The sequence below is a fragment of the Rosa chinensis genome, chromosome 2 (assembly GCF_002994745.2).
Source record: "Rosa chinensis cultivar Old Blush chromosome 2, RchiOBHm-V2, whole genome shotgun sequence".
Lineage (NCBI taxonomy): Eukaryota > Viridiplantae > Streptophyta > Magnoliopsida > Rosales > Rosaceae > Rosa > Rosa chinensis.
This window is the reverse complement of record NC_037089.1, coordinates 68312715-68339683: the sequence shown is the minus strand read 5'-3', so window position 1 is coordinate 68339683 and position 26969 is coordinate 68312715. Positions and strand designations below refer to the sequence as shown.

Below are 26969 nucleotides of genomic sequence, written 5' to 3'. Positions count from 1 at the left end.
GTGTCTATTAGGAACAAAAGGAAATGCAGAAAGGAAAAGAGATAAATTAAAAACAAGATCATATTTTCATTTATGCCCATCCAAAGATGAAAACTACAGCATATAAAGGTAGAGTCTGGGACCATTGTCCTCACAACCACTAAATGAAACACATGTCCAAATGGACTGGAAATATCTTAGCAAATAGAGATAACTATTGAATGTGGATTTAGATGGAGTGGGTGATGAGGATAATCGGTCAAGGGTAGAATGGTCCTAACAATTCCTCCCCTCATGGGATGAAGCCTGTCCACAGGTGCCAAAAGTTGGAAAGCGAGTAACAATATCTTAGGCTGTTTCCCATGTTACATCTTCTTTGGGTAGCCCCACCCATTTGATTAACCACTAAGTGATGAGGCGTTTCCTTTTGTGCACGACCGGCATATCGAGCACAACTTCTGGTGTCCAATCAAGCTGCCCAGTTTCATCAAATGGAGGAAGAACTAGTGAGGAAACAGTACTCTCACCCACTCTCTTCTTGAGTAACGACACATGGAAGACTGGATGGATGCGAGCATGAGGAGGAAGGTTCAACTTATACGCCAATTTCCCAATTCGCGCAACGATCTGAAACGGACCATAGAATCTTGGTGCAAGTTTGTGAGATTTCCTTTTCACCAAGGATTGTTGCCGATAAGGGTGAAGCTTGAGGTATACCCAATCCCTAACCTCGAATTCTCTCTCTGTCCTATGTAGATCTGTTTGCTGCTTCATGCAATTTTGTGCAATTTGCATGTGTGATTTCAGATTCTGCAGAAGCGCATCTTGAGTCCTTAATGCCACATCCACAGCCTGAACAGAAGTCGAGCCCGGTAAATACATCGAGATCGATGCAGAGGAGGAGCCATATAAGGCCTCATAAGGCGACATCTTGATAGTAGAATGATATGAGGTGTTAAACCAATATTCTGCCCAAGGAAGGAGCTTGCTCCAATTATCGGGTTTGTCGGTAACAAAGCATCTCAGGCAATGTTCCATTGAACGGTTCACCACTTCGGTCTGCCCGTCAGACTGGGGATGGTAGGCAGATGAGTGACAAAGTTGTGTGCCTTGAAGCCGGAAGAAGGCTTTCCAAAAATTACTCAAGAACACTGGGTCACGATCAGAGACAATGGATTTAGGCATACCGTGGAGGCGGAAGATTTCCTGGATGAAGGTTTCAGCAATTGTAGCAGCAGAATAGGGATGTGTTACTGCTATGAAGTGGCTGTACTTAGACAATCAATCCACCACTACCATGATTGAGTTTTTGCCATTGGAATCCGGAAGACCATCCACGAAATCCATGGAGATATCGAGCCAGACGTTTTCCGGAATTGGGAGAAGGTGAAGCAAACCAGGACGGTTGATGGTTTCATAAGATTGCTGTTGACATTTGTCACAACTGGCAACAAATCATTTCACGTCCTTTCTAATCCCAGGCCACGAGAAATTTCTGGACAATCGGACAAAAGTACGCAAATACCCAGAGTGACCCGCTGTGAGAGAAGAGTGGAACTTGGTGAGTAACTTGGATCTCTATTCTGATGATTCCAGAACAAAGATCTTATTCTTGTAAAGTAGACGATCATTGGACAAAGAGTAATTTTTCTTTGTTGGAAGTCCTTGCTTAAGTGCTGATATGATTGATTGGGCCTCTGTGTCTCTGGAACAGGCTCTATCAATGTGAGGTTTGCAATCCAAAATGGGAGCACTGATGCTTTGAATGGAGCAGGTCTCATGTTGGCGAGATAGCAAGTCAGGAATTGTGTTTAGACTCCCAGGTCATGTGTTTCATTTAGCGGTTGTGAGAACAATGGTCCCAGACTCTACCTTTATATGCTGTAGTTTTCATCTTTGGATGGGCATAAATGAAAATATGATCTTGTTTTGAATTTATCTCTTTTCCTTTCTGCATTTCCTTTTGTTCCTAACATTCTGGTATCAAAGCCACCATGACTCTATGTGGAAACCAGACCTAAACCCCCTCCATTCCCATGACTACCACCTCCATACCACCGTTACCGACTACTCCTCCCCACAGCTTCGCCGCGCAAACCTCTTCCTCTACCTCCCAACCTGTGCTCACTATGGAGCAGCTACAATCCCAGCATGCAGACCTTCAGCAGTCCATCACTTCCCTCACTCATCACTTTGCTTCCTTGCAGAGCACTGTGTTCCAATCCATTCTCCATCGACCCACCACAGGCCCTTCCTCAACCACCTCCCCCCCCCCCCCCCCCCCGACCACCTCTACTACTTCGTCCACCGACTCTCCCGCCACCACTTCCTCCCCAAGCCAACACATTCCTTTTGGCTCTTTTTCCTCTGTCACCACATCTGGGTCTGGCTCCGTTTCCTCCCCTCCGCCATGCTCCGTTCCACCACAGACAACCTCCACCACATCTCCCCTGTCCACTTCCTTTCTGGCAGATCCCTCGTTCTCCACTATCACCTCGACCCAGCAGCCCCAATTTTTTTACCCAGAGGGTACCTTCCCTTACCCATACCCACCTTCCATATTCCCGTACCCATATCCTCCACACCCGTTTCCATACCCACCCCACCAGATTCCATACTTCCAACAACCATCACCACACAACACCCTGGAGTTTCGGCCTCCAAAGGTAGACTTACCTCATTTCACCGGAGAAGACGTGGTTAGCTGGCTATCTATGGCCGAACGCTATTTGCGCGCTCACGGAGTTCCTTCGACTGCAAAGGTGGCCACCATAGCCACCCACTTTGGGCCTGACGCATCGATGTGGATGAGCGCCTTTGAGTCGCGCCACCCCAACCCCTCCTGGGAATGCTTTGTCAGAGTTTTTTTGGAACAATACGGCGCTGGCAACATCACTGACCTCAAATCCACGCTTTCCCATCTTCAACACACCGCTTCCGTCGACGAGTTCGTCAATGAATTCACGAAGCTAGTGTGCAGGGCGCCAGAATGGAAAGATGCAGACCTCTTACCCATCTTTCTCGGAGGCCTCCGTCATGAGATTCGCCACGATGTCCAGGCTCTAGAGCCTCAAACGCTCAACGTCGCTCAACGCCTTGCACGGCAGTTTGAGGCCAAGCTCAAAGATGCCTGCGCTGCTCGCCCACCCAAACCTACCCCTTGGGCCCACTCTACACGAGCTATTGGTGGTCCCAGTCACAGCTCCACACCCACAACGGTACAGTCCACCAACCCCAATGTTCAATCCTCTTTGGCCTCCTCCACAACCTCTGTACAACGACCCCAAAACAGAGGTACCTTTAGGCAGTGGTCCACCACGGAGCAGCTCGACCGCAGGGCACATAATTTGTGCTTTCATTGTGAGGATCCGTATAGCCTTACTCATGTCTGGAAAAAGCCGGTCTTGGCCATCCTTGACTGCCCCGTCCCATGCATCGAGGACTCCCCACCATCCACCGATCAACCTCCACAAGAAGAGCCACCAAAACCGCTTCCTGAAATTGGGTACCCTCTTAATTCCATTACCCACACCAAATTAGGGGAGATGATGCATTTCCAGGGCTCACTTAATGGCCAACCGATCACCATCTTTGTCGACTGAGGTTCCGCGATGAACTTCTTGAATCCCTCAGTTGCCCACAAATTACACCTACCCATCACTCAAATTAAACCCATTCGCTTCACTTCCGCTTCTGGGCATCCAGTCTCACCTTCGGGGCAAGTACATAACGTAACTGTTCAAATTCAAGATTATACTCTTACTGACTCCTTCTTACTGTTGCCTGTGTCTGGTTACGATCTATTATTGGGGGTTCCCTGGCTCGATTCACTGGGGTTCATGGGCTGGCACTTCTAAAACAAAAAATAATGGTTTTCATGGCCAATGATAAATGTCATGTTCTGCAAGGGTTGGTCAGCACACATCCGAGTCCTACACCGTTCAATCGAGCTGAAATATTGGGCCTATTACCTTCAGATCAATTGGATGATTCTCCAATCAACGTCCAGGTCACCGTTTCTCATGACAAGCCCATTCAGCTTCTGCTAGACAAGTATCAGGACCTTTTCACTCAGTTTGTGGGCCTTCCTCCACAGCGGCCCTTCGATCACAAAATTCCTCTCTTGGCAGGGACCAGCCCAATCAATGTTAGACCATATCGTTACGCTCATTCTCAAAAGGAGGAATTAGAGACTCAAGTACGGGACATGTTAGCTCAAGGACTGATTCGCCCAAGCACAAGTCCATTCTCTTCCCCGATTCTCCTTGTCAAAAAGAAAGAGGGTACGTGGCGTTTTTGTGTGGATTATCGCTAGCTTAATGTTGTAACGGTAAAAGATCGCTTTCCAATCCCTATTGTTGATGAATTGTTAGATGAACTTCATGGCTCTCACTATTTTTCTAAATTGGATTTGCGGTTCGGCTATCATCAAATAAGGATGCGCACCGAAGACATTCATAAGACAGCCTTCCGGACTCATGATGGTCATTACAAATTTGTCGTAATGCCATTTGGCCTTTCAAATGCCCCCTCAACTTTTCAAGCCTTAATGAATCATATTTTCAAGCCATTATTGAGGAAATTTGTTCTAGTATTCTTTGATGATATCTTAATTTACAGTGCTGACTTGGATTCACATATTCAACATCTTGGGGAGGTGTTTGCTCTTTTGCAGGCCAATAACTTGAAAGTCAAACTTTCCAAGTGCACTTTCGCGCAACCCACAGTTAGCTATTTGGGTCACATCATTTATGGCCAAGGAGTATCAATGGATCCAGAGAAAATTAAGTGTTTATTAGAATGGCCCAAGCCCAAAACACTAAAAGCACTTTGTGGTTTCCTTGGCCTAGCTGGGTATTACAGAAGATTCATTAGACACTTTGGACAACTGGCAAAGCCACTTACAGATATTTAAAGATTGATGGTTTTACATGGTCTCCTGCATCGGAAGCAGCTTTCCAACATCTGAAACACGCTATGACTACTGCTCCTATCCTAGCATTGCCTGACATCTCGAAGCCCTTCACAATCGCAACTGATGCCAATGGTATGGGATTGGGTGCTGTTCAGTCACAAAATAACCATCCCATTGCTTTCATCAGTAAGACTTTCTCCCCACGAAATCAGCTGCTGTCGGTCTATGATAAAGAGATGTTAGCTATACTTCATGCAGTTGAAAAATGGCGACCGTACTTACTAGGCAGCCCATTCACCATCATCACAGATCACCAAACAATCAAGCATATGATGGATCAAAGGATCTCAACTCCCACCCAGCACAAATGGATGGTGAAACTGTTAGGATATGATTATACGATCGAATACAAACCTGGCTTTGATACCAGAATGTTAGGAACAAAAGGAAATGCAGAACGGAAAAGAGATAAATTCAAAACAAGATCATATTTTCATTTATGCCCATCCAAAGATGAAAACTACAGCATATAAAGGTAGAGTCTAGGACCATTGTCCTCACAACCGCTAAATGAAACACGTGTCCAAATGGACTGGAAATATCTTAGCAAATAGAGATAACTATTGAATGTGGATTTGGATGGAGTGGCTGATGAGGATAATCGGTCAAGGGTAGAATGGTCCTAACAGTGTCCATATGAGACCCTGTTGATGAAGTAACAGCATCCGAAGCCTCAGCCATTTCTGTCTGGACATATTCAACCGCTGCAGTGTGTCCGACATCAGAAGATTTACTTGACAGTAGAATTCCCTCCAACTCAACTGCTATTTCTTCCATAGTAGGATGCTTCTTTCCTTTCATATTCAAGCAACGTTTTGCAAGATTAGCAACCGCCGTTATCTCTTCTTTCTTACCTCCCTTCATAACTTCAGCATCAAGAATATCAAACAAACAATCCTCCTCCAAGGAAACAATGAAATATGTTGCTAGGCTTCTCCAATCTTGTATCCCTTCCTGTGACCTTGGTACAAAAACTGGTTTTTGTCCAGTCAAGAACTCAGCAAGGACTACTCCGAAGCTATAAACGTCACTCTTGTCTGTAAATTGGCTAGACCAGAAGTACTCAGGGTCTAAATAACCAAATGTTCCGTTTACATGTGTGGTAAGATGTGTTTGGTCAATGGAAACAGATCTTGATGTCCCAAAGTCTGCAACTTTTACTCTATGTTTATCATCCAAGAGTATGATTGAAGACTTAATGTCGCGATGGTAAATGGGCATTGAAGCAGATGAATGTAAGTAGGAAAGGGCTCCAGCAACTTCCATACCAACTCGTAATCGCATTTCCCATGTAAGAGGAAAATCCTCATCACGATTCACGACTGTGAATGTATTGAGAAAGGGTTCCATTGGGTAGGAATTCATAGAACAATAGGGGAACTTCGCTGTCTAAACAACATCCCAAGAGTTTAACCACATTCCTGTGGTTAGTTTGTGAAAGAATCACAATTTCATTAATGAATTGATTCACTTCTCCTCCATCTACTATTTTTGACTTCTTGACAGCAACAATTCTTCCATCCGTCAACATTCCTTTACAAACAGTACCTTGGCCTCCTTCACCGAGAATTCTGTCTACATTAAACCGGTCTGTGGCTTTCTCTAACTCCTTGGCATTGAACAACTTAATCTTCTCAACATTGACTTCGCCAGAAGATAACTGTTGCTCCAACAACAAACCACCATTCAGTCTAAAAAACTTTTGCTTTCGCTTAATGTTTTTCCTTTTCCTTATGACTTTGTGCAACCACCATGCGCCAATGATATGAAGCAACAGTCCAAAAACGCTGCAGAGAACTGAATTGCTCAATAAAATTAGAATAATGTAGTAACTTGATCAAGAAGCTAATAAGTATTTGTTTCATATAACTTTTTTTTTCCCCTAAACATAGATCTGTTAGTAATCAAAGGGGTATGAATTTAGGATTTAGAGAATGTAGAGGCATACCTATAATGCTCAGTTTAATCGGTTGCAATGGCCGAGGCTGTGGGGACAGTGGGGTGTAGCATTCAAAGGTCCCATCAAAATTGTAACAAATCTTGCCGGAACCACATATATTAGGGCGATTTGGATCCTCGCATTCATTGATATCTAAAATTGAATTGATGACGATAAATTACCAATTGAAAGCTGGACTGAAGATCAATTAAAAAAAATTCTAGCTAGATCGACAATGTTCAAAAATGAAATTATTTAGTGTGCGTATCCACGAATAAGGGTTGTAGAAGCTTACCTTGACATCCACCACGAAGATAAGGGTTTCCTTGATAGCCCTCTAAGCAGGAACATGGACCAGACTCAAATTCGCAATTATCTATTCCTCCAGTAATCCTCCAATAGTCCAATCTAGCACTATGGGGATTGGGGACGTCGTCCAACTGAGCAATGGCAGGAGTATTTGTTGAATTTGACGCAAACCACTCTGGGTCTACGAGGAATGCATACTTACAAGTTCTTTCACTGGTACCATTTATTATCAACGGTCCAAAACTAGTAGTGAAGTTTCCACCATTGTCAGAAGGAAGGGGTGTCTGACAACAGTTGATACCACGGCAGTTATTATTTACTAATATACTACTGTAGCCTTGGCAAATAGACAAACCGACAGCCATTTTTGTCCCTCCAAAGTACGTCAGAGATGCAAGCCTCCCGCAACTCACTGCAGTGAACATGTTCCTATCGGAGAATAACCAAAAAGGGGTTGGATAAAGGTTGGGTGTCTGGCCGTGGTTTGGCATGTTAGAATGTTAGGGCAATCGGAGAAGGTGATAGGATTTTTTATTTTTAGTGTTCCCGCAAGAGATATATCCAGAACCTTCGGTCGACTGTCGGTAAGGTTCAAAAAAGGTTTGGGAGGCTTGGTCGAGTTGTCACACAATATTTGGAACCCCAGCAGGTGACAATTCGGTCCAATTCCAAAAGGATATGGGATTTCCATGCCTCCACAATGGCATTGACAATTAGGCTTTGCTAACGAGGGTGATGATGATACGCGGCTTACGCCAAGTATTGCACTACAGCTCAAAAGCCTCAAAGACCACAAGGTCATGAGAGTAATATCAACTAGGAGCAACTGGACCTCCATTTTGCTTCTCCTCAATTGCTCCTTACTCAAACAAGACGAGACTTAGAGAGTAAATTGTTTGATGTATTATTTATCTCACAGTGGAGGTATATAGAGAGGATTACAAGAATATAACAGGCAAGTACTAACTACGGAATAATTACAATATATTCTATTCTTAATATTAAACCATGACTCACGCTAACACTCCTCCTCAAGTTGGCGCATACACATCAACCATGCCCAACTTGCTTAGTGAGTCATAAAACGCCTTCCGAGATACTCATTTGGTAAGTATATCTGCAAGTTGCTCTTAAGTTGGAACAAAAGGAAAGCTAATAATTTTGGCATCTAGATTCTCCTTTATAAAGTGACGATCAACCTCCACATGCTTAGTACGATCATGTTGTACTGGATTCTGTGATATGTCAATGGCTGCCTTGTTGTCACAATACAACTGCATAGTACTTTTGATTTTGAAACCCAGATCACGTACCAGATTTCTCAGCCACAGCAATTCACACACTCCGTGAGCCATACCTCTATACTCGGCCTCAGCACTAGATCGTGCCACAACTTTTTGTTTCTTACTCTTCCATGTAACCAAATTACCTCCCACAAAGGTAAAGTAACCTGATGTTGACCTCCTGTCTGTAATATTTCCAGCCCAATCTGCATCTGTAAAGCCACAAACCTCAAGGATGTTGTTGTGTCCAGAAAACAATACTCCCCTTCTTGGAGCTGACTTCAGGTACTTCAAAATTCTCATAACAGCATCCATGTGACTTTCACTTGAGTTATGCATGAACTGACTTACCACACTCACTGCATATGCAACATCTGGTCTAGTATGAGCCAAATAAATCAAGCGTCCAACTAACCTCTGATAGCGAGCTCGATCAGTAGGTACTCAGCTAAACAATGATTCTGCTCAATAGGAGTATCAATAGGTATGCAATCCAACAAACCTATCTCTGTTAGCAAGTCAAGAACGTACTTCCTCTGGCACAGGTAGATCCCTTCTCTCCCCCTGGCTACCTCAATTCCTAAGAAGTACTTAAGTTCACCCAAGTCTTTCATCTCGAACTCAGAGGCTAGCTGTCTCTGCAGTCTATCCATCTCAACAGTATCATTGCCAGTGATTACCATATCATCCACATAAATAATTAGAGCTGTTACCTTCCCTTGTTGATGCTTGAGAAACAAGGTATGATCTGAGTTGCTCTGTTTGTAACCAACCTTCCGCATGAACTGTGAAAATCTCCCAAACCAAGCACGAGGCGACTGTTTGAGACCATACAGAGACTTTCTCAATTTGTATACAAAATCACCAGGAGAAGCAACTATATACCCAGGTGGAAGGCTCATGTATACTTCCTTGGCTAACTCTCCATGAAGAAATGCATTCTTGACATCAAACTGTCGGAGTGGCCAGTTTAAACTAGCAGCAAACGATAGCAGAACCCGAATAGTGTTCATCTTAGCAACAGGAGCAAATGTTTCATCATAGTCAATACCATACGTCTGAGTAAACCCTTTTTCTACAAGACGTGCTTTGTATCGATTCACTGATCCATCTGCATTATGTTTCACAGTAAACACCCAACGACAGCCTACAGCCTTCTTGCCTTGTGGTGGAGGCACAAGTTGCCAAGTATTGTTCTTCTGCAACGCCTCCATCTCTTCATCCATTGCCTTCCTCCACTTTGGATCCCCCAATGCATCCTGCACTCTGTTAGGTACTGATACAGCAGATATTTGATTCACAAATGATTCATATGACTTAGACAACCTCCTAGTGGACATATAATTGGCTACTAGGTATTTTGATTTGGCAGTAAGAGTAGGTTTATATCTTTTGGCTGATTGACCTCGAGTGGTCCTATTTGGTAACACATATTGCTCAACATTAGACTCACTATTGCTAGTACTAGTGGGTGGACATACCTCAAATGAGTGATCTTCAGTACCAGGAAGTTGTGGGTCAGGGGTAGAAGTGATGGCAGTAGGGGCAGTTGTGTCTTCAACTGAAACTGGTGTCTGGATGTCTGGAGCTTCTGCTTCTGGAGGTGATGAGCCAATGCTCTCAACTGGATCGGTCAAAGTACCTCCTGTCTGTGCGACTTCTTCTCTGCTTTCTGATTCCTCCCCCTCTCCATGATAATGATATAGCTCTTCAAAATATGAATTCTCCCCATGAAGAGCTGTATCGGAGGAGGAAAAATAACTCATGTCCTCAAAGAAAGTAACATCCATAGTGACATAGTACTTTCTGGTTGGTGGATGATAGCACTTGTACCCTTTCTGATACCCTCCGTAGCCCACAAACACACACTTAAGCGCTTGGGCATCCAACTTAGACCGCTGATTTTTAGGAATATGGACAAAAACAGCACAACCAAAGACACGAGCAGGCAGATTATGAAAGGAAGGTAAGGAAACATGAGAGGCAAGAACCTCAAATGGAATTTTCCCATGAAGGACACTGGAGGGAAGACAATTGATAAGATGGGAGGAAGCATGAATAGCATCGCCCCAAAGATACTTAGGCATATGAGCACTAAAGAGTAGGGCACGAGCCATAACAAGTAAATGACGGTTTTTCCTTTCAGACACTCCATTTTGCTCTGGTGTTTGTGGACATGTGGTTTGGTGAACAATCCCATGGGTTTTGAAAAACTCTTGGAAAACATGATTAACATATTCTCCTCCATTGTCAGAACGAAGGACTTTAATAATGCTATGGTATTGTGTTTGAACAAGGGTACGAAAAGTTTGAAAAGCTGGAAAGACTTCATCTTTGGTTTTAAGAAGAGCAACCCATGACAATCTCGTACAATCATCAATAAACAACACAAAATATCTCATACCGGACACAGTGGGTTCTCTAGAAGGTCCCCAAACATCAGAATGAATCAACTCAAAAGGAATAACACTTTTATTAGAAAGACTAGGAGAATAAGTAACACGATGACTTTTGGCCAAGACACATGTTTCACAATGTAAAGCAGACTCATCCACACCAATAAACATAGTAGGCATGGTTTTCCTCATAAGACTAAAAGATGGATGCCCTAAACGGCGATGCCACAACCAAATTTCACTTAGCTTGTCATAATTCGAAGTCAAAGCGGCGCGGGACGGTGCTCCTGGTTTCTCCCCTGCGTTTGTCTGATCCAGATGGAACAATCTGCCCCTCAGATACCCCCGACCAATTAACTCCCTGGTGAGAAGATCCTGAAAAATCACATACATAGGATAAAAGGTTACGGAGCATTTAGACTCAGCATTCAACAGTGGAACAGATATCAAATGATGAGACAAGTCAGGTACATATAACACAATATGAAGTTCTAAAGTGGGAGTAATACGCACGGACCCTGACCCTAACACAGGAAAAGCCTCACCATTGGCATTGGTGACATAGGACACTGGTGGGGAAGACAACTCAATAAAATATGATTTATCATAAGTCATATGGTCAGAGGCACCAGAATCAATAATCCATGTATCAGAACCAACAAAGTGAGAAACCTTTAAAGTCATACCAATTTTACCTCGACCAGCTATAGAAGCTGTAGGAGTAACTCCACCTGCTGTATGATGATCCTGACCAACCACGCCACAGAAATCTGGTTCTTGGACCAATTGAACAGCAGCTGCTTTTGCCTTAGGACGATAGCCTTGCTTTTTAGGTTTAAGGTGTGGGTTCAACTTCCAACAAGTCTCCCGAACATGCCCAAGGTCGTTGCAATAAGAACATTGAGGCCGAATGCGGTTGGTGAAGCCTTGTGGGAAACCTTGCTGAAGAAGTGGGGCTGAACTCTGCTGATGAAGGAACGGTGCCGGTGACTTGGCCTGAATGGCTAGGCTAGATACTTCAACCTGAGCATGTTTGACACTCTCCTGCTGAGACTCATCCTTACGGATGTATGTAAAAGCAGTGTTCAAACTAGGCGGGTCTGTCATTCTGAGCAACTCTCCCTTGGCACTGCTATGCTTCTCATCAAGCCCTCTCAAGAATACATGAACCCTTTCTAGCTCTTTCTCCTTCTAGTATCATACAAGATCTTCTTGATTCTTGATCTTGCAAGGACGCTTCTGATCAATTTCAGCCCATACAGTCTTCAGCTTGGTGAAATACACAGCGACTGGTTGCCCATTCTGTTGCATACTAGCAGCTTTACACATCAACTCATGAACCTATATAAAATCAGACTCGTTGGTATATAAATCCCCCAATGTCTTCCATATCGCCTCAGCAGTTTCACATTCTTCCACCATCTGTAGCACATCATCAGTCATGGCTCAAAATAGAATTGACATTACAAACCCATCATCATCTTCCCACTTAGCATAGGCCTCCACATCATCTTCCCTAGGAGCCTTGATTGTTCCAGTCACATGCCCCATTTTGTGGATTCCACAGAGATAAACTGACATAATCTTCTTCCATGTTTGGAAATTGGTACCAGTGAGTTTGGTACCCCCAAAACAACCACCTTCTGAGCTCTTGACAGAGACCTCAACCTTCTGCACCTCATTGACCTTAGAACTTTGACTGTCATCACCACCCATTGTAATAGTACAATAGTAAAAAACACATAAATCTCAAAGTATGCAGCGGAAATAAGAACATAAACAGCTCCAAAAAACAATAACAGATTCTTCTTTTCTTTCCTTTTTTTTTTTTTTGGAACCTGTTGAAGAGAGTTGACAGTGGACCGAGTTGAGTTGACTGGGTCGAGTTGACCGAGGTGAGTCAACTGGGTCAAGTTGACCGAGTTGAGTCGACTGGGTTGAGTTGCTTACTGCTGTGCTAGGCCGGAGAGGCCGGAGATTGGAGCAGACGCCAGAGGTGGGTCATCTGGGCACGGCCGGTGTAAAGGCTGGCGAAAAACGTGGCGGAGAAGAGGGATCACAATCTGGGCACGGCCGGTGTGGCACGATCTGGACCTCCGGTTGTGGCACGATCTGGAGAAACGGACTGGAATCAAGGGACGACGCCGGCAACTGGATCTGAACGGCGGACAACGGTGGCGGTCTGGACTGGAGACGAAGCCGATCTGGATGGGGAAGGAATCCGATCTGAAAGGAAGGCAAAGCTGGTCAGAACAGATGGAGCCGGCAGTATGTGGAGGTTGGAACACCGGCGTGGTTGGTTTGACACAGTGGACCCGGTTTGGATTGATAGGGAAGCAAGTCGGTCTCTAAGGAGACGAAGACCAGATAAACACTAGAGGACGACAAAATCAAACCTAAACAAAGTGGTTTGGTTCTGTACCAAATCCTCGGAATGAGACAAAAAGAACTAAAGAGACAAAGCCCTTCCGGATCTTTGCTCTGATACCAACTCAAACAAGACGAGACTTAGAGAGTAAATTGTTTGATGTATTATTCATCTCACAGTGGAGGTATATAGAGAGGATTATAAGAATATAACAGGCAAGTACTAACTACGGAATAATTACAATATATTCTATTCCTAATATTAAACCATGACTCACGCTAACGCCTTGATATCTTCTTCCTCTTATTCCCTACCTATCTATAGAAGGAAGCTTGTAGTTGATGAGCAAATTGGCGACTAATTCTCAAGTCTCAACTTGTTTAGAATTAAACAAGTATGAAAATAAAGGTGCTGTACAAATGGAAGTAGGAAAATAAAGGTTCTGTATAAATGGTTCTTATTAATTTATTATACATTTTGAATGCAAATTAGGATTCGCACTTCGCTAAATGAAAAAATTAATGCATGCACTTGGCTTCATCATTGACTGAAGAAGGAAGAAATAATGTAGCTGACTAAAATCTAGTCATAATCAACATGTATTTTTGTACATGCAGTGCGTATTCTATCATTTTATGAACTTACGGCAAAAGAAAACTACTTATGTGCAGGCCACCTCTTTTCTAATATTTTTCTGTTCTGATTACTCTAGAATTGACTCACTCAGTCCATATTTGTCTATTCTTATTAGTCTATACTTGACTCACTCGGTCCATATGTATTGCTTTCATTACATGTTTCACGAGGTCGTCTCTATTATTTGGCCGGCGGGCCATGTTTTAAGTTTTATTATAATCGATCTTTCTGATTGGTGGAAGAAAAAGCGATAGAGTTACGTACTATTATGTTTAATCTATTCGATGAAGATCCGTTATCGATTTTTCTGACTGGTGGCATGGAAGAAAAAGCTAGATAGAGTTACGTACTATTATTTTTAATCTATTGGATGAAGATCCGTGGTCGTGGTCGTTCTGTGTGTGTGTGTGTTTCTTCGTGTGTGTGTGTGTGATACGAAGAAATATAGGGTGGTAACTGAACAAGTCGATCTAGGTCAACACCTGTACGTAAGAGTTGAGGAAAATGCTACAATTTTAAGGTATAGAAGTGATGGTAAGTTCTGTAAAACTGTATCAAGGATCACCAAGCACAAAACATAAACATAGAAATGTTTTAGAATATAGGTTGGAAAAGAGATTGTAGAGAGAAATTGGTGTGTTCTTTCATTGATAATTGGAGTCTTGTATATAGGGATTACAAGTACATAGTTTTGGAGTATAAGGATTCCTATTCTAACTAGAACTAGAAATCTAGAACATTCTCTCCTATTACAACTATATAAAGTAATCATAGTTTGACAAGGCACACTAAAATCAAATATTCTTCAACACTCGCCCTTGTGCTGCTCAAACTTGGTGTCACTGGTGACATCATGACGCTTCAAATGTTGCCTCGTTAAAAACCTTGCTCGAGTAACAAAAACCCTGTGGGACAAAAACAACCTTGAGGAGAAGAAAAAGAGTACAACACGACGTCCTTCACTCTTCGAGATCAAACAAGTAGACATCATTCCTCCCCCTGATGTCGACATCTCCCCCTGATTACTACAATCATGGGAATTTAGATAATTTTCGCATTCCGATACTTTGCATATGCTTCTTGAAGATGGATTTGGGTAATGACTTGGTAAATAAGTCCGCTACATTATCATTTGATCGGATTTGATTCACTTCAATCTTTAGAAGTGTTTGTTGTTGTTGATTGTAAAAGAATTTAGGCAGTATATGCTTAGTGTTGTTGCCCTTGATGAAACCTAAATTCATTTGTTCAATACAGACTGCATTATCCTCATAAATGCATGTAGGTTCATATGTGGTAGACTTCAAACCACATGTTCTTCTAATATGATCGTGATGTAGAGCAATAATCTTTGCATAATTCGAAGATGTAGCAACAAGAGTATGTTTTGTAGACCTCTAAGATATCGCAGTGCTTCCCATGGTAAAGACATAACCCATTTGGGAGCGACCTTTGTGAGGGTCAGAGAGGTACCCTGCATAAGCAAAACCCATCTAAACATCAGCATTGTTTTGATGTAAGGGAAGAGGATGACACCGGCGGTTTAGCCAGTCACGGCGTCAGGGAAGGCGGCTCTCGGGCCAATAGGGCCCGATCCCATTCTTTCGTCCTTTCTTTTCTCTCTGTATGGATAAAATAAGCGCATATCTATCGTACCTTTTAAGTATCGAAATATTGTCTTTACACCAGTCCAATGGTGGCGTGTTGGCGCAGACCTATGTCTAGCTAACAATTAAGTTCACAACAAATGAGATGTCTAGTCTTGTGCATTGTGCCAAGTACAATAACGCATCTATTGCACTTAGATAGGGCACTTTGGCCTCTAGCACATCTTTGTCCTTATCCTTTAGACGAAACAGATCCTTTCTAGGTTTAAGACTTCGACCAATCATGAGAGTACTCACAGGCTTCACTTTATCATCATTAAAGCGCCTTAATATTTTATGAGTATATGCTGACTGATGGATCAATATGTCATCACTATGGTACTCAAGTTCTAATCTGAGACAAAACCGTGTTTTCCCAAGATCTTTCATCTCAAATTCGGATTTCAAATACTTAGCAGTTTCTTTTAACTCATCTATAGTTTCAATTAGATTCATGTCATCGACATATACTGCCACAATTGCAAATTGGGAACTTGTCCTTTTAATGAACACGTATGGGCATAATTCATTGTTGACATATCATTTCTCAATCAAGTAGTCACTTAGATGGTTATACCACATCCGTCCGGATTGTTTCAATTCATATAGTGAGAGTTTTAACCATATTGAAAACGTTCTCCGTGGTTTGGAACCACTTGATTTGGGTAATGGAAGTCCATCTATAACCTTCATATATATATCTTTGAATCTAGATCCCCATAGAGATATGCAGTAACCACATCCACAAGATGCATGTCAAGTTTTTCGGAAACTACCAAACTGACAAAGTAGCAGAACGTTATAACGTCCATTACGAGAGAATATGTTTCATCGTAGCCGATTCCAGGGCGTTGTGAGAAACCTTGTGCCACAAGGCGGGCTTTATATCTTACAACCTCATTTTTCTCATTACGCTTTCTAACAAAGACCCATTTATGTCCAACAGGCTTTATACGTGGGGGTGTCAGCGTTACAGGCCCAAATACCTGTCTCTTTGTTAGTGAATCTAATTCAACTTGGATCGCATCTTTCCATTTAGGCCAATCTGCTTTTCGTTGACATTCTTCAACGGAGCAAGGTTCGATATTATCATGTTCTATAATTCCCTGAGCAACAGAATATGCAAAGGCATCATTAAGGATAATTGAAGATCTTAATAGAAAAATACTATAAGATATTATAGTACTTGACTGCAAATTTGGGTTCAGATCAAGATTACTCTCTTTAGGTAATGACCAATAACTACAAAATGACACTATTATTTACCAATAGCAGAGTCTAAAACTAATATCCCATGCAGCCAACAATTGCAATAGTCCATTAGCCCATCGTAAAGAAAAACACTCAAATATTGTAAAAATTACCAAACATGCACAAGCGAACGGTTCCAAAATCGAAATCGTCCCAAAATCCAGATCCTCCCTAAATCCATCTAGGGCTCCTGCGAAACTAGGTGAAGAAGTAGCCGGCGAAGCGAGGCTGTAAAGCTAGGCGGCGAAGCAGCCAGCGAAGCGAGGGCGCGACCCCGGTGGTGAGGTTTCTGCCAAGCTAGGGCTTGAAGGTCAGTAGAGAAATTTGTAGTTGCTGAAGGTCAGTAGCTATAGTCTGATTATGCATTCAACACTGTCGAAATTTGATTATGCTTAGTAGTTTTAGCTAATAAATTTTGGTTGAGAAATTCTGAGGGTCAATACCTTCAACCTCGTATTGTCATAGGTTTTGGGTAAGCTATAATGGACTGTGTGTTGTTTATTTGTTTTGCAATTTGGTAGAGCTGTACTGATCTTAATTTGTTTGTTATTTCTGCAGGACTCAGCAATATTTCATTTTCAGGTCAGTAGCTATAGTATGATTATCAGTTTTGTATTGAGGGTCAGTAGCTTTAGTTTTGTGTTTATGTTAGTTTCATATGGGATTGGTGGTGTTGTGATGCTTTAATTTTGTGTTTCTGTTAGTTTGACAAAAATTTGTTGCTTTTTTTGGTTCTGTGTTCTTGCAAGTTCATGGATTAGTTGCAAAATTTTCTGCTTGTATCTTCTACGTACTTCCTTTTGTTTTTTCTTTTCCAATTTTTATCTCGGAAGGAAATGGAAGAAACTATAGAGATTAGGCTCCAAGTTTAGTGACAATTCTTATGTGTTTGAATGCATGATTTCTGAAGAGAAAGGATTAGAGTTGTTTCAACATATTTGAAGAGAAAGGATTAGAGTTGTAATCGCCAAAGCATTTTTGGGCACACTTTGTCATCCCTTATGCTCTATGTTGCTAGTTAACTTGCAGGATGGAGCTAATGAAAGCAATGCTTAAGTGAGCAAACGCGAGAAGGCTAGGCTAGTATACTACTGGGGGTCAGTAAACTACTGAGGGTCAATATACTACTAGGGCTAGTATACTACTGAGGGTCAGTACTCATATTTGCATTTATCATATACACAGATTAATCGCAATGGCAAAGAGGAAACAGTGTTAATTTGCTACCATATGTAATATGCTTGCAGCAATGTATCTATAAGATTTCTTTTTGCAACAATGTTAATTTGTTTTGTTGAATGAGATTAATAACGAAATGTTGATCTTTTGCAAATGTGGATTTGTGCTTATGAGTTTATAGGATTTTGACGAAAGTAAATTGACATAGACACAAGCTTTTTGAAGTCTTCTTTATTGGTTAATGTTAATGAATTGATTTAATTACTAAGTTTCAAACTAAAAATAATGGTGCAAGGTCAAATAACTTTGGCTTTTTTATGTGTATACCAACAATCCAACAAGTATTCAGAATTACCTCTGGAAAGTGGAAAAAATTGGAATTCACGTATGTCAGAATGATACTGAAGTTCAGTACATTAAATCTGAAATCCCTCAGAATGATACTGAGGCCCAGTGCATTAAGTCTGTAGAAGTTATTTTGGTAATTTACTAGTTAACATAATTAATTTTAAAAATGGCCGCATGGGCCTGGAGTCCTGGACCTTGCGCAAAGTTCAGCTACAGTACCGCAAGGGAATTAGAAAAAAAAACAGGTTTGCTATTGATAATAAATGGCCTGAAATTATATCTAATGGTAATTTGCTATACTCTTTTCTCAATGTCAGTTTCTTTTCCCATCATTTTGTCCAAAACTTTACATAATATTTTTTTCATCTTAAAAAAATATAATGAATTAACTCATTTTTTTCTCCCACTCTCTCTTTCTCCGGTAGACTGTACACAACTTCACCACTATCGATTTCTCAAATTCATCTACAATAATTAACTAAAAAATAAGTGACTCTTGCATGTGGGAAGGTTTCTATTTTCTAATATATACTCCTCAAAAAAAAAAAAACAAAAAGGTTTCTAATATATAATATAGCGATAGGTTTTTTTCTTTTTGTTACAAAAATAGCAATATCTTTCATCTAATGGAAGATATGAAGAAAAAGAATCAGCTTAACATTGTTATTGATACTGTTGTGAGATAATACTACATAAAGATGACCCAAAGAAAAAGAAAGAAATGAACAAAAATGATCATTATTGAGAAGGAGTTCAGTACAATTGAAGACAGCCAGAGTGTCCCCCGGGCTAAGAATTTGAAGCCACCACCAAGATTTTCTGGAAATGGATGCTTCAATCAACGATGTGTTGCAGAGCTCAATTGAGCATTCGGTCCGACACTTCTCCCTTCACACATACAAGAACATTTAGAACGGCATCTTCTTTGGCTTGAATGTCCTCTCAATGGGCTTGCTCTGATTAGAAGAGGCACCCAGTTGGTTCCCAGAAAACCCATTTGACTTCTTCATGGGAGGGGCACTGCGTATTGCAGATAATATGAGAGGGATGTAACTTCATTAACATGCCTTAAATAGAATGAAATAAGTTCACCTCCTCTGGAACGCAGTTCTCTTCATAACAGCAGCATTTCTCACCTCAGGACTGCTCAAATGGAAGAGCCAAAAAAGGTTAATACCAGGAATGTAAAACCAGAATCTGTGATTGAGGATACAAGGCTTCAAGAAAATCATCAGAACACTTTAATAATTCCCCAAGTATCGAGACCTTTTTTGATGCAATATGTTTTGCGTACCATTTTATGGTAAATGAGGCCAAGTTTTATGTAAAGGAGTTCATTTTTTCACTAAATCTCATGTTTACGAATAGAAAATATCCTAATCAGAGCCTTGACCCCAGTTACAAAGAAATGATACACCTAAAAAGTAAAAACATGTTGTATGCCATATTAATTTGTATAAGACTATATGTGATATACACAAATTGGAAAATAAACTGCAAATTGGAGGGAAGAATATCAGTGCATGAGTCATATGGGCGCACCATGCTTCATTATAGAAAAATACATTACCTTTTAAGATAGTCTAATTTTGCTTTCTTCAGCAAGTTGCTCTTTGTGTTGGAAACATTGTAGTTGCCTGCAAAAATTAACCAGAACCACAGCAAGGAAAAACAATCATTCTCAATCCTATTTAATGTACTAGTCTTTGACGGGCAGATTTGGATAAAATCAATAAGATGATAGATGAAGATCCAACTATAAGAGAACAGAAAACCTACGTCCTCCACCCCAACCTCTTTTATTGCTTGATGGTGGAACCTTTTCACAGATACGAACTTGGCGACTTTGCTTCCCTACAAAGTATAAAAATTGTCAATTATGCAAAGTTTAACCAAAAAGCTAGAGAGTAAGTAGTTCAAGAAATTAATATAATGTTCCTTGCTTTGCTAGAATATGATGGGGGGAACATACGTGCATCTTCTTTTTTATATGAATTCTTTAACCGGTCAGCAGCTTCATTTTCAGCCTCATCCACTTCCCTCAATTTGGCCTGAAAGGAACCACCCAGTTAAATAGTTATACAAATGTCCCATAGAAGCATTAAATAGATCTACAAATTCGCAATGTTTTAGGGAAAGTAAAAGAAACAAATTTGGCTGGCGATAATGAAGAAAAACCCACCTGATACAATTGCAACCATCTGAAATTGACTTTCTTTTTCCTCATCCTTTCAATCACGAGATTAGTCCTCTCAATACCAAACTCCTTCTCATACAATTTCTTCCACAACTTATCAGTTACTGGACTCAAATCCCTGCCCTACAAATAACAACTCAACAGACATATCAGAACAATTGCTAGAGCATAGTAAAAACATTTCGAGAAAAACAACATTTAAACAACTTACTTTCGTACTCTTCTCGATATGCATCAACTGATCTTTTGTACAATGTGGCAAGATTTGCTCAAGAAAATCGAAATCCGTTTCGCCAACATCCCCAAGGTACCTTATATTATCTATCGCCACATGAACGCACAGATCAACCAAAGATGGAGCTGCTATTCCCTTCCCATTCTCTCTAAAAAATTCCTCATCCATGCTACCTGATCACTTCTTCTCAGCCTATGCCCCCCAATGCTGTTACCTAAACAAAAAATATATTCTATCAATCATCAGATGCCTTCATTCAAAGTAATCAACCTTCTCCATATGAAAAAGACAGAACCCAACTGCTCTGAATTCAACAAAAAAAGTAGGCTCTATTTATTGTCGGGCAAAAACAAGCCTTAAAAGCTTCGAAAAACAGTCGAGCAGAGTTTTCTCTATCCCAGAAATCAATCTCTTCCCACCCATTATGACATGAAATAGAGAATTGATCAGTAAACTAACTGTTTCCATAATATAAAAGCTCAAAACTTGATCAGCAATGGTCAACCTAAACTCATATACCTCTGAACACTAATCTAACAGAGCTGAACATATAAACCCATCAGCTTCATCAGCAAGCAATAACAGAACAACAAAACAAACAAAATTCATATAAATTCATAAACACAAACCCACATCAAATTCAGCAAAAGGGTCAACCTTTCTCTATTAATCTCCCCTAACAAAACAACACAATCCAGATTGATCAAAATGCAAATCCCTAATCCAATCCAATCCAATCCAATCCAACCCAACATGCCCAGTTACACATATTCAAGAAAAACATAAAGCTCCAATCTTGACCGGAAAAAAAAATACGAGAAACAAAAATGGAATTGAGGTTCTGGGTACTCACCGAGTGATCGGAGACGGGAACAGAGTGGTTGACGGAGGTGAGGTGAATTACTGGATTTTATTTTTATTTTTTAAAGGAAAAATAATTTTCTTTTTTGGGTAAATGTGAACAAGTATATTAGGATTTAGGAAGATGAGGTCCCCGGTTGGTGTTTGCTTATGTTATAAAGGTTCTATGTGGCTACTGCTAACGTGCGCTGGGGGTACCAAGTTAAGCTGGCGGATCTATTGATGCTTCTCTCCTGGGATAGTGGAATTCTTAACTAACAACCATCACGTCACTGTTATCTTTACCGCCGTAAAGCGGTAAACTTTTCTCGTAAAAATTCTCATTTTCAGGAAAATTAAAATTAAAGAAACTGAGTCAAAGAACCACATTGTCTTTATTTTTATTTTTCATCAACTAGTGAAATTAAAGCTTTTCAACTTTGATTCGAACACTTCACTCTTTTCTGTGGGAGAATCAGGTAATGGTGGCGACAATGGAAACACACTCATCACAAAATTTAGGCAAGATAAACAGCTGGTAATTTATAGAAGTTAAACATTATATTGCACTGCCTCTATCCAATCCTCGAATAGTTCGTTGACTTAAAGCACCTTCTCAGGTTCGAATCGGAGAGTGGAAACAAATTTGTAATCTGATTTGCTCAAATCTAACTGAACTAATTGTTTGTGATAGATTACATTGATTCAAAATCATCTTTTCAATCAGCACATCCAACCATCAATTCTGGTAGCTAGCATGGTTTATCCTCATCTGCTATCAATGGAGGTACAAATCTGCAATTTTGAAGGGTCTGCTCAAAGATGTGACCCACTCCAAGCAACTTTTCCTGCAAAATAGATAGGAGTGTTTGAATTTATTTATCGAGTACTAAGCTTAATCCATTTTCACTAAATAATAACCGGAAAAAACCAAGGTCGGGTTGAATGGTAAGTCTCAATACAAAATTGACATGTTGCAGTGCTGTAGGTGAAAATGCAGTACCTCATCGAATGCTGCACCAATCATTTGAAGACCAACTGGAAGGCCTGCTGACCCCCCTTCGGCATATCCACATGGCAGAACCAATGCAGGTAGACCTGCCAAGTTAACATTAACCTGTATATAGAATTAAGAGGAAACAGGTCAGAGCTGTTTAGTCATCTTACCATTGACGGGCAATAAGGTTTTTGGAAAAGAATTAGCGTGCATGTTATATGGATATACAAGCGATAGAGTGAGTGTTCGCAGGATCCCCGGGATGAGATCATGGGCAGTTGACCAGTTCAAAGTTTTTACTAGAACAACACCAAACAACAGTGCGAAGTTTAACTGTCTACTCTTTGTTCAAAGCCAAAACAGAAGTTGGGAGTCACAGGTTGGAAATGTAGATGCAGTTGAAGTGCATGTCTTAGAAATGCATGACTGCAATTGAATATAAATGAATGTACATACTAGACAGACATAGTTGACAACTTGACACTACAGCAACCATAATCACACAAAAAAAAAATTGCTTTGGAACAAGAAATCTGAACCGTTGTCCTACATATTAGAATACAGTACATATGCAAATACCTGTTCTAGCATTAGAATGATGAAAAAGAAAGCTAATTTACTAATATTTATGCTTAGATGAGTTGAATTGAGTATTGATGAACAAGAGAAACACAGTTTGTTTTCTACATATCTAATTAAGTAATAATAGGTATTCAACCATCATAGAACTCCCAGTACATACAAACAAGTATAGCAGAAACAGAAATTCAGAATTGCGGTACTCAAGAGGCTCACCGTCATTATGTCGCCCGCATACATTGCTAACGGATCATTTTTCTTTTCACCTGGAAAGATACAAGCAAATGGGTGATTTACTGAAAAATATGTAATGTAAAGCAAAGTAGAAAACCATGCATGCCAGAGGTTAGCATACCAATCTTATACGCAGCAGATGGAGCAGCAGGTGAGATTAATATGTCATGTTCGTCCAGTGCCGCCTTGAAGCTTTTCCGAATTATCGTCCTCACCTAAAACACTATCACAATCATTAATTCCTTCTCCAACAGAATAAAGCATAGGAAAACCTTTTAGAGCAGCCCCATCTCAGTGCAGTAATCAAGAATGAACTACTTCTATGTTCTGGCCCTGAAAGAATGAAGTACTAAATTGGCTTTGCTTAATGCATTATTCTAAATTCCAGAAACCAATGAAGACCAAAAAACTAAGCCAAGAAACATTCATGAAAAAAATTTAGAATACAAGATCCCTGTCAGGTGAGCCCTAAGATAAATGGCAAAATTTCTTTTTGGAATGCTAATGGATTCTTTTTGGTTTCTTTGTTTTTATATTGTCAGCAGGCAAAAACTAATGCAGCACTAACACACTTTCTATTAAACAAAAAATTTTAGCATGGTCGACATACCTGCTGGGCGCGTTTATAATATGCATCATAATAACCAGCTGAAAGGGCATATGTTCCGGTCAGAATTCTCCTTTTGACCTGGAATAGCAAAAGCATTAAATCAGGTCACTAGGACACTAGCTTGTATAAGTCTAATTATAACTTTGAAGTCCTAAGTCCAGGTTTTAACTACACCAACAGCACTGAGGAAATGCTGGCCATGAATTGAAATTTTAAAACCCAATAGTGTTGACTAGCTAATATATAGAGTACCTCAGAACCAAATCCCTTGGCGCGGGAGTCCATGTATTGCGAGTTCAGCTCATCAGCAGCAACTTGGTTTCCATACCTGGATATTGATACAAAGATAATGGATCATGCGGATATACCATCTAATGGGGAGGTTTCAGAACATGCAAATCTTTGTTCTCCCAAATCTAAACAAGCTTCTATACAAACAACTGTCTCTCACAGACACTTGGGTCCTTTCAACTAATTGATTAGTAGCTGAATATCACATGGGCATCATAAATCAAAAAGTCAAGTGCGTTTTCTTTTGGTCGATAAAGTCTTTTACTTGAAATGAAAGTAGACTTGTGTAAAATCAAAATAATGTAAAAATAAAATCAAACTTTTAAATTCCCAGATGAAAACTATTAACAAGTCCTTTTACACACAACCTTTGCAGAGGTAAAAATATACTACAGACACAAATTTTAGCAATTTTACCTGAGACCATCATAACGCGATAAGTTCGAAGATGACTCGGATGAAGCAATGACATAGTAGGCTGGCAATCCAAGTGAGAAAGATGGTAATGAGACCTGCATGTTAATGGTTCAAGAAGATACTAATCAATACACCAAACGGGTATACATGAAACCTTGGGTTAGGAACAGAGAAGTAAAGCAGTTAAAATGAAAAACTAATAATAGAAGGTAGACCTCTGTTACGGAGCATCCTAATTCTTCAAGATGCAGTGCAGCAGTACGAATTGCAGAAGTTACTCCAATATCAACACCATCATCGAGAGTTTCACGGATCAGACCAATTTTTAGTCCTTTCAGAGGTTTAGACTGTAGCAAACTAATGGAAACAAATTGAGATGCAAGGTCAGGAACCTCCTGAAAGAGAAAATAAAATGCATGTCAAGCAAAACATATCTAGAAAAGTGGTGTTTAGTCTCTACATTCAAAGTACAAACCAACAATTTTGTTTAGATAAATTTTGCAGAGTTCGCCCTCAGGATGAATAATGACTAGATAAGGTTGGCTTATACTGCTAAGATATGCATAGTGAAGTTAAAATTGGTAATCATGGTACTGTTAGAGCCTAGGACATTTTTGTTTTCCTTGGAGGTTTCTCGAGTATAAAAATGTGGAAGCACATTTTTCAAAGTTATTGAATACTATGGTATGGAATCAGATCATGATTTGTGCCAATCAAGTTTGCAAAAGATTTGAAATAGGATCATACTTCTAAAAACACTTACACGCTTGCTGCTGGTAGCATCAAGTCTATCATGACCAGAAATTGCATGAAGAAGAATCCCAGCATCAGCAACAGATGTTCCAAAGCAGCCAATAACATCAAGAGATGACGCATATGCCATAAGTCCAAACCTCGATACGCGCCCATACGTGGGCTTCAACCCAACAACACCACAAAACGATGCTGGCTGCCTCACACTTCCACCAGTATCACTTCCCAACGATACCATACTCTGCCTAGCAGATACAGCTGCAGCTGAGCCTCCTGATGACCCTCCTGGCACCCGTGTCGTGTCCCATGGGTTTGCAGTCACCTAATGAACCAACAGATGTACCACCTGAGTAAACCAACTCCAGTTACCAGTGGCAAACATAAAGAACAAACTTCCCCTACCCCATTTTCTTCAAGTCTCAACAAAACCAAGCTCTTTCAGTACCCACAAGAAAAAGAGTCACTCACACTCTACACTTCACATAAATCACTAAACCAACTTCACCTCTATTGAACCACATTTTCAGATCTTACTCCAAAAAGAAATCCTACATTTTCCTTTCCATCCAGCTTAACATAAGGAATGAAAACTACGCAGCCCACGAAAGCTTTTCAATACTTCACAAGAAAAGGGGCAACTCAAATTCAAATATGTCCATGAAACACTAACACTAGCTTGTTCAAATATTCAACTACATTTTCATTTATTCCATCTAAGTTTTCATTTGAATTGAATTAAAAGAACGAAACTTTCACAGAACCCACAAGTAAATTGATAAAACAAAGTAGACCCAGAAGATCCAAAACCTGAAAGGCGGAGCCTTCGGTGGTGCTACCCATCCCAAACTCATCCAAATTGGTCTTGCCCACCACAATCCCACCCAACTCCTTGATCTTCCTGACGGCGGTGGCATCATACGGCGGCGTATAGCCCTCCAAAACCCTGGACCCCGCCGTGGACGGCATCTCCGCCGTACATATGTTATCCTTCACCGCCACAAGGACCCCGGCCAAGGGTCCCACCTCCTCATTCCGGCGAAGCTTGTCGTCGAGGTCGCGGGCCTGGGTGAGGACGGCGTCGGAGACGTGGAGGAAGGAGCGGAGGTGGGGCTCGGTGCGGCGGAGGCGGGCGAGGAAGGACTCGGCGAGCTCGGCGGCGGTGATTTGGCGCGAGAGGAGGGAGTCGCGGGTGGAGAGGATTTGGGATTGGGATTGGTCTGTGAGGGTGGAGTGGGTGACGGGCTGTGAGGATAAGGAGGAGAGGGGTTTAAGGGAGGTGTGGCGGCGGAGGAGGAGGGGTTTAGTGCGGAAGTGAGAGAGTGAGCGCGGAGGTTGGAGTGTGGATAGCATTTTCACTCTCTGCAACCAAAAATGCGAGTTACAGTGAGAGACGACTATATACATTTGGGTTCGGGTCGGGCACCCCAAACCTCCATTTCGGCAACTTGGGCTATCGATTTTAGATTTATTTATTTATTTATTTATTTTGATAAAGGATGCAACATGA

General features: G+C 41.0%; 2 protein-coding genes, 1 long non-coding RNA gene and 1 pseudogene across 3 annotated transcripts in view; 1 reads left to right on the top strand and 3 right to left on the bottom strand.

Moving 5' to 3' along the window:
- The window catches only part of LOC121051683, a 30188-nt gene extending 12110 nt beyond the window's left edge, over nucleotides 1-18078 (top strand). Inside the window, exons 2-3 of the long non-coding RNA XR_005806470.1 lie at nucleotides 17341-17364; nucleotides 17812-18078. This is a non-coding gene — a long non-coding RNA (uncharacterized LOC121051683). The remainder of the gene's footprint in view (nucleotides 1-17340; nucleotides 17365-17811) is intronic.
- On the bottom strand, nucleotides 4749-7692 carry LOC112184845 (annotated as a pseudogene).
- An 870-nt stretch (nucleotides 18079-18948) lies between the features above and the next one.
- LOC112189257 (elongin-A) lies at nucleotides 18949-21750 on the bottom strand. The gene is made up of 8 exons (XM_024328550.2): nucleotides 21595-21750; nucleotides 20718-20955; nucleotides 20492-20629; nucleotides 20282-20360; nucleotides 20089-20163; nucleotides 19880-19946; nucleotides 19402-19452; nucleotides 18949-19329 (listed from the first exon to the last, which is right to left on the bottom strand). The coding sequence occupies exons 2-8, from the start codon at nucleotides 20907-20909 to the stop codon at nucleotides 19218-19220; spliced, it is 714 nt and encodes a 237-aa protein (XP_024184318.1). The 5' UTR covers nucleotides 20910-20955; nucleotides 21595-21750; the 3' UTR covers nucleotides 18949-19217.
- A 340-nt stretch (nucleotides 21751-22090) lies between these two features.
- On the bottom strand, nucleotides 22091-26841 carry LOC112190119 (glutamyl-tRNA(Gln) amidotransferase subunit A, chloroplastic/mitochondrial). The gene is made up of 10 exons (XM_024329540.2): nucleotides 26270-26841; nucleotides 25473-25784; nucleotides 24925-25104; nucleotides 24710-24804; nucleotides 24254-24329; nucleotides 24002-24079; nucleotides 23513-23606; nucleotides 23374-23423; nucleotides 22585-22698; nucleotides 22091-22429 (listed from the first exon to the last, which is right to left on the bottom strand). The coding sequence occupies exons 1-10, from the start codon at nucleotides 26810-26812 to the stop codon at nucleotides 22334-22336; spliced, it is 1638 nt and encodes a 545-aa protein (XP_024185308.1). The 5' UTR covers nucleotides 26813-26841; the 3' UTR covers nucleotides 22091-22333.
- Between the last annotated feature and the right edge of the window lie 128 nt (nucleotides 26842-26969).

Coding starts and splice junctions, on each gene's coding strand:
- LOC112190119 (XM_024329540.2), bottom strand. CDS start 26,812: ATGCTATCCACACTCCAACCTCCGCGCTCACTCTCTCACTTCCGCACT. Junction 25,785..26,269: donor CCGAAGGCTCCGCCTTTCAG/GTTTTGGATCTT, acceptor TTGGTTCATTAG/GTGACTGCAAACCCATGGGA. Junction 25,105..25,472: donor ATGCTACCAGCAGCAAGCGT/GTAAGTGTTTTT, acceptor TTTCTCTTTCAG/GAGGTTCCTGACCTTGCATC.
- LOC112189257 (XM_024328550.2), bottom strand. CDS start 20,909: ATGGATGAGGAATTTTTTAGAGAGAATGGGAAGGGAATAGCAGCTCCA. Junction 20,630..20,717: donor ATATCGAGAAGAGTACGAAA/GTAAGTTGTTTA, acceptor TGTTATTTGTAG/GGCAGGGATTTGAGTCCAGT. Junction 20,164..20,281: donor ATATAAAAAAGAAGATGCAC/GTATGTTCCCCC, acceptor TATACTTTGTAG/GGAAGCAAAGTCGCCAAGTT.